The sequence below is a fragment of the Eurytemora carolleeae genome, unplaced genomic scaffold, assembly GCF_000591075.1.
Source record: "Eurytemora carolleeae unplaced genomic scaffold, Eaff_2.0 scaffold360, whole genome shotgun sequence".
In the NCBI taxonomy this organism is placed as follows: Eukaryota; Metazoa; Arthropoda; class Copepoda; order Calanoida; family Temoridae; genus Eurytemora; species Eurytemora carolleeae.
In genome coordinates this window covers 91,830-103,994 of record NW_019396302.1, presented here as the reverse complement: position 1 = coordinate 103,994, position 12,165 = coordinate 91,830, and the positions used below count along the sequence as shown (strand labels likewise).

At 31.2% G+C, this 12,165-nt stretch overlaps 1 protein-coding gene across 1 annotated transcript; it reads right to left on the bottom strand.

The window, feature by feature from the left end:
- Window positions 1–1,721: 1,721 nt before the first annotated feature.
- LOC111700512 (uncharacterized) lies at window positions 1,722–5,656 on the bottom strand. Its single transcript, XM_023471442.1, has 5 exons — window positions 5,600–5,656; window positions 5,104–5,194; window positions 4,843–4,913; window positions 3,411–3,520; window positions 1,722–2,273 (listed from the first exon to the last, which is right to left on the bottom strand). The coding sequence occupies exons 1-5, from the start codon at window positions 5,652–5,654 to the stop codon at window positions 2,145–2,147; spliced, it is 456 nt and encodes a 151-aa protein (XP_023327210.1). The 5' UTR covers window positions 5,655–5,656; the 3' UTR covers window positions 1,722–2,144.
- Window positions 5,657–12,165: the final 6,509 nt, after the last annotated feature.

Sequence of the window (12,165 nt, the reverse complement as noted above, 5' to 3'; positions counted from 1 at the left end):
TTGAAGGTGTATTTGATAATACTGACCTACACGCTACATCCTATATGTCAAATTCAATCAAAAAATTATTAATTTGGGGTGTCATAGTTTTGTAGATTTAAGACCTTTTCATATTTAAAAATATAAAATAATATTAAGTTCTAAACTGATTTTATTGTTGAAAAAAAAATTTTATTTGGAAAAAGTTTAAATATTAACCTTTAAAATGTGGGATTTCCATATGTGTTTTTTCACAACATAAAACTATTTTTTTCTTCTATTAGTTGGTATAAATTCGATGAAAGTTCTAAAATATTTGCATCCTGTAAATTGTTTAGATCGGCCCTGATTCAAGAACCTGCGTACAAGAAACTAAATTAAGAGAGAGCTTGAAATATGAACTAAGGTCGAGGAATGCAGAACAGTCTTTTCATCACGATACGCTTATTAGGGACCATCACCAAGATAAGGAATTCATGATGCTTCGTAACCTTCGGAATTTGGGCAAGGTTACACAATTCTATTATTTACTTGTTTGTAGTCTTTGCCACAAACTCTGATTTTCTAATCCATATACAGTGATAACCAGAAAACTGTAGAATAGGAAGACAGCATTATAGCAATACTGAAGTACATTTGATGTTGTTTCAAAGCAATTAGCTTTACTAAAAAGTTATTAAATGGGTCTGTTTACACTGCACAATAGCTGTGTATCATGTTTATTTCTCTATTTCAAGCATAGATAAATAAATAAACATAGATAGCTTATGTACGCAAGATTCACCAAGAATTGTACAGTCCGCGAACTCATACTTCTAGGGGTCAAAGTGTACTTCAATGATAAGCGGGGTGGTTTGGTGTTTTAATGGATTTCATAATGAAACTATTTGAACAACAATATTTCACTGAGCAATATATCGTATTGACGAGAACTGAAGAAGGACATGAGAAGGACTAAACAAACTTAAATTTATCTCTTCAGAACTCATGTACACCACAAGTACTCAATGACATGAGAATAGCCAATGTTCACAACCGACCTAGTTAATCTATATAATAGGAATATTTTTAAAACATCTCTGTACATTTAAATCTTTCAAGATGAAAAATGTCGTCTTATTCGCAATCTATCTTTATCTATGATTTTAAGTCATTACTTGAGTTTAAAATTTGGCTTCCTGTTCAAGAGTTTTCTGATTATCACTGTGTAATTATATCTTTGCAACCCAATGCCGTAGACCTTAGATATTTCAACCTATGAATTCTGTTAGATCAACTATTCTAAGTGAGAAATCTAAAAGCTCAAAACTTTCAGGTTGCAAAGATATAAGGATTTGAAAATTTGAGTTTGCCGCAAAGACTTAATTCCTTAATCTAGATTTAGATAAAATCCTATTCTAGCACGAGATGACCAGAGGTTAAAGCTTTGTTTTGGGAATCAATGACAAAACGAAAAATTTGTGTTTAATTTTCCAAATTGGGATCGAAAGTTACAGCTTGCAGGATACTAGGACCGAACCGTTAAATCAATGTGTTCATGAATAAATCATTATTTGATTATATTATTTAATGTATATCTATATGTTGGGTTCACATATTTCGGAAAGGGAATTGTCACTTTTGGAATACGATATTGGAAAGACGGCTTTCCAAATCGAGTGCAACTTCAGGACTCCTTCAGGACTCCTATAAATATGCTTTGCCTTAACTGTTTACATTTACAGAAAAGACATGTAAACAAATATAACAATTTAATTCTTTTGTACATATATTTACATGCATAGAGTTTAACTGGTACAGGTTTAATACAATTGTTTTTTTACATCATCAAAAACAAGTCATCAGTCATAATTTTTGTAGCAAAATAGTTTATCTTCAAAATTGAATACATTGAGTATTTTTTGATCGATTGATCATAATTTAGATGTTTTTTAGAAACTTCATACTTTTATATAGAATGTCTTGTAAAATAATTTATTTTGTGTCGGGTTCAAACTAGGGAAATAAAAGATATTGACCTTTTTTATTTCATGGAAGCTCGAATTTAGAAAACAAGCTAATATCCCAAATTAAATCTTTTCAACACAATAATGCAAAGTTTTTTGTTAGTTTAAAAGTATTTTAAAGGATGTATAAAGTTCGTATAAAGTGAAAAACTAATGATTTCAGAAAAAGGCAAGTTTTAACAAAATGAAGACGACAGTTATTGCTAATGTGGTTTTTCCTTTCAAAGATTCAGCGCCATTGCAGCCATCATGGCTGCAATAACATTCCTCCCAGTATACTCCATTCTCCTAAACACGCCTTATTATTGGTTGATGCATGATGCATGATGCTTGATACACAATGGATGATGAATTTTAAATGAAGCATGATACAAGATGCACGCTGAAAGATGGATGATGCATGATACAAGATACATCAGCATGCTGGACGATTTAAAATACATGATACATGATGCATTCTGGATGATGGATGATGCATTCTGGATGATGGATGATGCATGATACATGATGCTGCAGATGTAGGATGATAGATTATGTTTGATCCATGAAAGTTGACATATATTGGATAACAGGATGGCAGGATGGATGACATATATTGGATAATAGGATGGCAGGATGGATGACATATATTGGATAACAGGATGGCAGGATGGATGACATATATTGGATAACAGGATGGCAGGATGGATGACAAAGACGAATGACGGATGAAGAAAGCTGAATTGCAAATGATGCAGGATTATACTTTATAGAATTTTTTTTTAATATTGACCTTGATGGTTATTATATCATTAAAGCTAAAAAGGGTTAACTCCGACCAAAATATATTTTTTTAATGTGGAACTTACACCTACTTTTAATTCTCTATGAGGTTTGGAACATCATCAACACAGAATTTCAAATATTAAAAAATGATGATGAATTATAGATAAAAGATAGGATGGGTCGTGGATCGTGGATCATGGATCATCATGAATAATATAATGGATTGTGGATTATGGACGCTAAAAAATGGATCATAGCATAAATCATGAATCATGAATAATTCATAAATCAGCATGATGCATGATGCATAAAGAATGATACATGATGTATGATGGATGATGTATGATGAATAATAATAATGGATAATGCATAATGTATGATGGATGATGCATAATGTGTATGATGAATGATGTATGATGAATTATCACGTTTATCCAAACTGCTTTGAAAGGTTGCATCAAAAATTAAGACTGGGTCTTCTTAAAAGTGTCGCAAAGCCTTTGAATTTGATTTAGCTCAATAATTCAATTTTATTTCTTTTTTGTATAAAGTATAAAGCACTTGTTTGTAGCATTAGTATTTTAAAAGTGAATGGCAATATTCTCGTAGATTTATCCATGAGAGCTTGCAAGCTTTGGATCGGTATATGATAATAAATACCTGAACACCCCAATTACAGACTCCTGTGACTCCTGTATCGGAAACACTGGCACAACGACGTATTACTTGACGCCATCGACCATCCCCTTCAAAAACAGTTTTTAGACACAAAAAATTAAAGACTTAAATATAATTTCTCTCAAAAAGTTCCCTAGAATCTAGATATCTATTATCTACTCTAGATCAAAAATCTATCAGAATTCATAGTTTTAAAAGGTCTTCAACATCACAGTACGTTGGCAAAAATATAGGGAATAAAAAATCTGAGTTTGTTGCAAGAACTCAGTTCGTAATTAGTGTGGATTATACTTTGTAACTTTCGGTGTAAAACCAGGATTCAGAAACTTTTATTTGCAAATAAATATTTTTATTACTGTACGAGGATGTTCACCTTTCCTCATGTATGAATCAAATATATAGATTACAATATTCAGCTGCTGGTGGGTATATTACTGTACGAGGATGTTCACCTTTCGCAGTAGAAAACTTCTCAAGAAATCTCCAGCAGGGGATTGCTGGCACATATTGGAAGGTAATTTTAATAATTAAAGGGGGTGTTCGCCAATCTGAAAAGGGGGTGAAGAATATCTTTCCTGTCCCGACACCAGAATCGCCATAGAAGGGACTTATTTATTTGGTGTACTGCCCCTTGCTAAATATAGTCTGTACGTTAACTGTACTCCTTGCTCTAGCTGATTAAAACTCGGATGTCCGAATGGTTCTGAAAAATGCCAAATAATTGTTTGGCAAAAGAAGCTATGTATTTCGTAAATATATATCATAAATATTCATTTGGTAATTTTCTTCCTTTAATTGGTCATGAAGCATTGGTATTGGTATATAATTTAATGGACAGTCGAAATAGAAGGAAGCCAGGCAGAGCAATGTCTATTAATAGAAGGAAGCCAGGCAGAGTTATGTCTATCAATAGAAGGAAGCCAGGCAGAGTTATGTCTATTAATAGATCGCTAGATTCCAAATAAAATTAAACATGAAGAAACAATGAGACTTAATCATCTTTGGATAAGGAAGACGACATTTAAATCATCGTATACACAACTAGTTTTACCAATAACTTGAAAATCAACGTATTAAATAGAAGCATTGCACGATTCCTGTGCTTCACATTTATTGTATCAAAATCATAAATTGAGTCTAACAGTCGTCTTTCCAATCCACAGAATTTGAGTGTCTCACGTATTAACATGGTTGTTATTTTTCTAATTTATTTCAGCATGGAAACTCATTCTCCCTTTGTAACTTCGACAACTGCAACTCATCTTCCAAATTCCAGGTAGCAACAACAGTAATATAATAATTATTATTATTATTATTATTATTATTATAATAATAATAATAATAATAATAATAATAATAATAATAATAATAATAATAATAACAATAGTAATAATAATAATAATAATAAAAATACCTGAATTACAATCTACTGGAATGTTCCTGTCTGTCTCGAATGGCCAATAAACTCCACAGTTATCCTCAAACCTGAAAACAGTGATTTTAACATTACGAATATAAGTTAATACAAAAATTGCCTTGCATTAATAAATTTAATCTTTTAAAATGTTATGTATATGAATGAATACATTTAAAGTGCCTGTTTTAAAAGTTAAAATGCATTTTTTAGCTTTTTAAAAAATCTGTTTTTATTTTCCAAGATAATCTATACTCTGACCTGTCTTGAGTAAATCTCTCTTTAGACCATAATCCTGAGGGTTTCTTCTGATCCTCTGTACTACTACACTGGTAGCATTTTATGCTCAAAACTAACAAAATATAATATTAATTTATTAACATCGAACTGAAATTTCTCCGGCCTTTTTTTAAATCTGTATATCATTTTTCTGGAGATTTTTTTTTTAATAAACGTTTTGAAAGATGCAAAACAAAAACTAGAAAGTTACAAGATCGCAAAGTCGTTCCAGTTTTTCCAGTTCCAGGTTAAAAGAACTTTTTTCTTTTTTTGAGATTCGAAAGAATTGGAAGTAGAAAAGGCAAAGAAATGGTGTAAAAAACACCATGCAAGGATGTCAGTATATTCCAATTTTAATTTATATCTGCCATTAAAGCATACACAACACACGTGGTGGAAATTTTAAACCCTTTACAAATTAAAACTTCTTTTAAAATAGAAAATTTAAAAAATCATTTTCTTTTCATAATTTTTTTACCTTTATCAATGCTAACTGCTGCTAATAGAGAGAACAAAAAAAGAGGTTCACGCATTTTTTTCTAAAATAAACAATTATCAATAGATAAAACTTTATTATAATAAAACTTTGTGATCTAATTATTATTAAATAGTGTATAAGATGCTATTTACGATAAGAGTATATTATCAATGTTCATTAAAGTCCTTATTGAGAACAAACAGAAAGTATAAAAAAACGATGTTATCAAGTGAAAAGAAAAGTTTAGGGATATATGGTTAAAAAAAGTAAAGTATCGAAAAGCATTAAAATCTAATTTTCATCAAATCTTTTCTTGAGTTTATGTCATTAACAAAACTGGTTCTGAAATGCATGTGGGTTTATTTTGTAACTTTCCACTTATATTCTTTAAAATAAAAATCTAAACATAATCCTTCAACAAAACATCATACAGTACAGTGATTCCCTGCTAAACATGAAATATATTCACAAACAGTTATTTGTGCCACGTTAAAATTTTACAACTAAAAGTAGTAATTTTAATGGTATTGTAATGTAAAAAATAAATAAAAAAAATCTTGAGAACAATGTTTTATATCACATTTCAATTACAAATTTTTACAATTTTTGTAATTCTTGTTTACTAGTTATATTTATATATTTCTACCTGTCCTTTGCACTGGGCGCGTGAGGGGGGTGGCAGGTATATGAGGGGGGTGGGTAGTTTAATAATTTAATTTATGTTTATGTTAATTTAGTATCGAATTGTGCTAAAAATGCACGTTTTTATTTATACTATGAAAAAAATATGTAACACGTANCCCCCCCCCCCATCCATTGGAAGCCAAGAAGGTAAGTAAACTGCCTGAAACCACCTGTTTTTAACCACTATCTATCTATCTCCCTACTTACTACAACCACACACCTAATATCTATCTATCTATCAATATACCCAGCGTATACCTGCCTTTAAGCATATCCGGAGAATCAGTTTTAAACCGACTCAACAGATTTTATGTAAACAAAATATTATTTAAAAGAATACGTGTTGTATACATACAAACATGATAATTACAATATTACATGCAAATTAATGCGTTTCTTTTAAGATGTGTTATTGAAAATTGAAAAATGTCTTAGAAATAAATATGCTCTAAGATGTCATTGTTATTATTGTTTTTGTTATTGTTTTTTTTCAGGATGTATTTTATATTAGAAACTGTCTTTCGAAATTCTTTAAAATATTATTTATTATTAACTTAATAACAATGTACGTCTAAAACTTGTATAAGCATGTAATGTAGATACGATAAGTTATGATTTATAGACTAATATTTTTCAGAATTAATATGATGCAAAATTGCAAAAACATTTTCTCCACGATTCTTTTGATTGTGTTTTCCCTTCATTTAGGTGATTAGTTTAGTTAATTTAGCCAGGAGGCCTCTTTAAAATTACTGTTTGCTTATTTGTGAACTTTGAATTAACGGACTTGATTACTCGTCTCATACTCAGACTGTATCCTCCTAATATTTTTTTGCAACCTGATTTACTACTTTGCACGCACTATGTTAGACTAAAATTGTTAAAGTTTAATATATCTACATAATGATTACACCGCTCATGTGGTTTGCTAATATATAGTTGGTATGTAGTATTAGAGTTTGAGGGATTTGAGGCAAGAAATCAGTTTTTTTAAATAGTTTAAATAGTTTCTATGAAAAGTACTTATTAGCAAAGACACAACATATCATGGGCCTTTCTAAAAATTTCTCTAATGGCCTAGTCTTTAAAAGTGAATTTTTCTAATGTTCCTAGTCTATAATTGTAATCTTTTCTAATGTTCCTAGTCTATAATTGTAATCTTTTCTGTGGTTCTTGTTTTAATAGTAAATTCCTTTGATTTTCTTATCTTTAATAGTAAATCTTCTTAACGCTCAATTGTCTTTAATAGAAAATTTTCAAATTACTTTTAAATAAAATTATCAGTTTAAAAAGAGGTATACTTTTAATATCAGCTATATAAAACTAGGGCTATGTCATCTACATAAGAATTGGGTCTAAAGATCTGGTTTATTATGTTTACTGTTTAGGATCTGGTTTAAAATGTTTACTGTTTAGGATCTGGTTTATAATGTTTACTGTTTAGGATCTGATTTATAATGTTTCTGTTTAGGATCTGGTTTATAATGTTTACTGTTTAGGATCTGATTTAAGATGTTTACTGTTTAGGATCTGGTTTAAGATGTTTACTGTTTAAGATCTAGTTTAAGATGTTTACTGTTTAGGATCTGGTTTAAGATGTTTTGAGTGTAGATCTGACGAGGTCGCTGGGTGCGGGGATCCGGTTGCTATTCGTAAGTATCTCGGAGACGGAAATTTAAAAAAGTAGCGATAAACAAAACTCCTAGTTTTCTTTTAAGGGTCTATACTCATATATATTTGCGTAAATTTTAATTCAAGAAATCAGAAAAACAAAAAGTAAATGTTATAAACCACATAAAATGATATTTCTTACCAATAATTTTGGTATCTACCAGTGGCGGACATAAGGGGGGTTATTGGGGTTATTTATTAATATTCAATCAGGTGTCAGCAGGATTATTGTTCCTTCTATACTCCCTCCACAGTGTCCTGGTATAGCACTTTAATCAATAAAAAGGAGAAATACTAATACCTTGCTAGAAACCAGTTTTAATAAAAATACTGAGAAGATAGTACTTTGTTCTTTAACTTTTTTGCATTAAATTTTATAAAACTTCTGCGAAGTTACTTTTGATCAAGTTGAATTGTACTTATTGCAATATTTGTAAAAGGTATTTTATTATTATTGTGGTATTGCGCACTGTGCAGTGAAAAATTGTTTTTACGTTTATACTTTTTTAGTCTAAATGTTAAGTTAAAAAAGCATAATAATGTAAATCCACATTAGTATTTTCTCTTAACATATTATGTATTTATTTTATAAAACAATAAAGATTTTTCAGTATTTGTATTGTTTTCGTGTAATTGTTTCTGTAAAATCTACACAAGTGATTTTTTTCAGGTTTAAAATGCACGTTCAACAATGTACACTTGAATATTCGGGCCAACCTTTGCGGTCCTAGTTTACAATTACTAAAGCGTTAGACCTATGGGAATGATCTGACCCATGATTTATAAAAGTTTGGCGTCAAGAAGAATATGCAAGAAAAGTTTCTTCAAAAAACAATGTCATGAAAAAGTCAATTTTTTGGAACGAATAGGTTGTATCAAGGGATATCGTACTAAAGCCAAGATGATTAGGCAAGGAAAGTTAATTGCTGTTGCGTATTCTCTGCGTACATATTGAAACCAGTTCTTTCTGGGTGGTGTTTGTAAACAAGAATAGATGAATTAGTGCTCCTCTTGTATCCGAGGAGGATAAAAGCATTTAATTTTGAAAATTTTGATAATTTCCAGAACAGTTTCCTATAACCAGAATATTTCATTGATATTTTATGTGAAAGATGGATCCCATTTCAGGCTGTTACATCCGTCTTGTGTTTACTTTACAGCCCAGAGACAGTGCACCGTAGTACTAAAAAAGAGTACACCTCTAAAATAACTATCTTTACATTATAATTCTTTGTCTAAAGCCAAGGTTGTAATGCAAGGAAAGTTAATTACAGTTGCTTATACTCTGCTGCGTACATATTGAAACCAGTTCTCTCTGGGCGGAATTTGTAAACAAGAATAGATGCATCAGTGTTTGTCTAGTATCCGAGGAGGTTAAAGCATAAGATTTTAATAATTTTGATAATTTACATATTAGTTTCATATGACCAGAATATTTCATTGATTTTTTATGTGAAAGATGGATCCCATGTCAGGCATCGACATCCGTCTTGTGTTTACATTACCGCACATAGACAGTACACTGCAGTACAAAAGATGCTTACACCTCTGAAATAACTTTCCTTGCATTATATCCTTAAAGCTATGTTTTCATGAAAAGCTCAGCTGAGCCCGCGATTTAAAATATTTGGGAAAATACGGCTCGGGTCTAAGTTGTCGATGGGCATTATTTACGGCTTGAGCTTTCGAATTCAAGCTGAATCTTATTTTCCGCAGAGTTGAGTTCAAAAAACCGGTTTAATATTCTATTTGGCGGATTTTCATGGTAGGAATTGGCACATTCCGGGTTTTGATGAGAACAAGACTCAACATTGAGCCTTATTTTCCACTAAAACCAACCAATGTCGGTTTTATTTTCATTGGGCCTAACTCCTTAAGTCGAGCCGAAGATCTTGCAGCTGTCAATCATGTGAAATAAAACTGTCATCAGAGTTGGGTCGAAGATTGGGTCTTAAAGTTAGGTTTAAGGAATCACGGCTCGAGCCGAAGGTTTTAAATCGTGGGATCTGTTTTCTGGGAAAAATATGTTGGGTCAGTGTACTCCAAATTACTGCAGTACAGACCCTTAGTTAAGGGTGTTTTATACTTCACAAAACCAAAGAAATATATTTACAAACTGCAAAATTAAGTGATACTGCAATTCCTTTTAGCTAAATTTGATGGTGAAGTACACTTACAGGAGAAGCATAACACAACTGCTATTGTTTACATTTATAATTGGTAAATTTCTCCTCTGCTATACAACATTTCTATTCTTAATCCCCGACTCCCTTTGCTGTTAATTTGAACAATTCTATTTATTTTGCCCTCTTCTTATAAGAGGACTGTAAACCTAATTTCGTTAATAGTGGCATGTCCGATTCTCAACGGTACCCGTATACAGCTTTGTCTGATCAAGTACTAAATATGAATTATATACAGTTTTTTATTATTCTATTTGTGGGGTTTCTACAAAAGTGACTTACGCATATCTTGCTACAAAACATTGAAAAACCTTTAGAATCAAATATTTTTAAAGCTTAAAAAACGACGTTATCTTCCACAATATTTATCGGATTAAGGTTTCAATTAGAGTCATTTGAAATTATCCCTTTGATGCACATGTAGTCTCTGGATCCACAGAAGGCATTTATAAATAAGTACTTAGTTCAAGAACTATATGCAGTATTCATTTCTTAAAATTCGTATTTTAAATCCTTTAAACACATGATTTAGTATGTCTCTTGAAAGGGAGTGTTCGCGAAAAATGAAAGGGGGTATTTACGGCGAAAAATACTTCTATCTGTTAAGGAGAAAATTGTTAAAAACGACTCGTACCGAAAAACGTAGCGTCCATACAAATTCAGAAAGTTGCAACATTCAACTTGGATCGTAAAATAATCAATTTAATTTCAAACAAATCATTCATTCAGGTATTAAAACTAATCGACATCGATTATTTTTCGACGCATTCGTATACAGTTTATATTTTTAATTTTGTTTTTTAAATAATATTTCGCTGGCGCTGGATTTTCGAACATTCCTGGAAAATATAAAAAATGTCGTCTTCATTATTAAAAATTCTCGAAACAGGATTAAATGTTTTCAAAAGTAACTCTCAGATCATAAAAGAATAAAAAATATTTTGAAATATCAACTACACACGAATGCGTCGAAAAATAATCAATGATTGGTTGTAATATTTAAATGATTTGTTTGGAATTAAATTGATTTTTTACGATCCGAGTTTTAAACCATTTTCTCCTTATATACGCAACAGATAGAAGTAAGCTTGGTAGCGATTAAAAGCGTTTATTTTTCGCTGTAAGCCTATACAGCGTATTTATTTAAGTAAAATATGAAGTTTCATATATGGACAGAAACCACAAGAGAGGGTCAAATAGAAAGCGTGTCAATTCAAAGGATTAATAAATGAATAAATTATTAGTTTGATATTTCAAATTTTAAGTCAACATATTCTANACTATGAATAAGGTAACGGGCCCCCTAGAATATTCCAGAACATCAAGCAACGGGTCCTACGTCGTTATAAATGCGTAAGTTTTCCTGAGTGGGAGCATCTGCAACTCTACGCGGAGGATCAGTTAGCAGAGAATTGCAGAGTGAACACAGCCAGGCAAACCTAGTCCTATGGATTCGGAGCTGAGAACTTTTGAATGGACTTAATGAGTTCAACTTGTTATCTCTTCGCGGAGACAGTTATCCATCTCTCGAAATTGTAAAAATTACCATTTCTTACCAGTGACAGATCGGTTAATATACTGCGGGTAGAAAATGTGCTTATTTTAAGCTGTTTCAGAAGTTTCCGCCTTTGGCAAACTTGTGGTGAATCTTTTAAAATCACTGAACATAATTCAAGGGAAAGGCAGGTTTTGCAGTTGCAAAGCTCAGGCAACCAACTGTCGCAATTTTCATTTCAATTCAAATCAACAGATAATATTATAATCCTGAAGGAATTATACTTGATTTCAAATGTTTCAGAAGAGAATGTTTTCTATTACTAGAAAAGGCACAAATCCTAATTTTAGTTTGATTAATCATGTTCAAAATGTTATTTGATTTGATTTTTTGAGGGAGTTTTGGGCCTTGCTTAAACAATTCATATATGAATTCATTAATTGCATTTCATTCATAACTCTCCCATCCCTTTCATTCATACCTCCTCCTTCCCTTTCATTCATACCTCCTCCTTCCCTTTCATTCATACCTCC

Excerpts from the sequence above, each read along its gene's own strand:
- LOC111700512 (XM_023471442.1), bottom strand. The coding sequence starts at position 5,654 with ATGCGTGAACCTCTTTTTTTGTTCTCTCTATTAGCAGCAGTTAGCATT. Across the intron at positions 4,914-5,103 it reads GAGAGATTTACTCAAGACAG|GTTTGAGGATAACTGTGGAG; the intron begins GTCAGAGTATAG and ends CACTGTTTTCAG. Across the intron at positions 2,274-3,410 it reads TCTGTAATTGGGGTGTTCAG|GAGAATGGAGTATACTGGGA; the intron begins GTATTTATTATC and ends AGGCGTGTTTAG.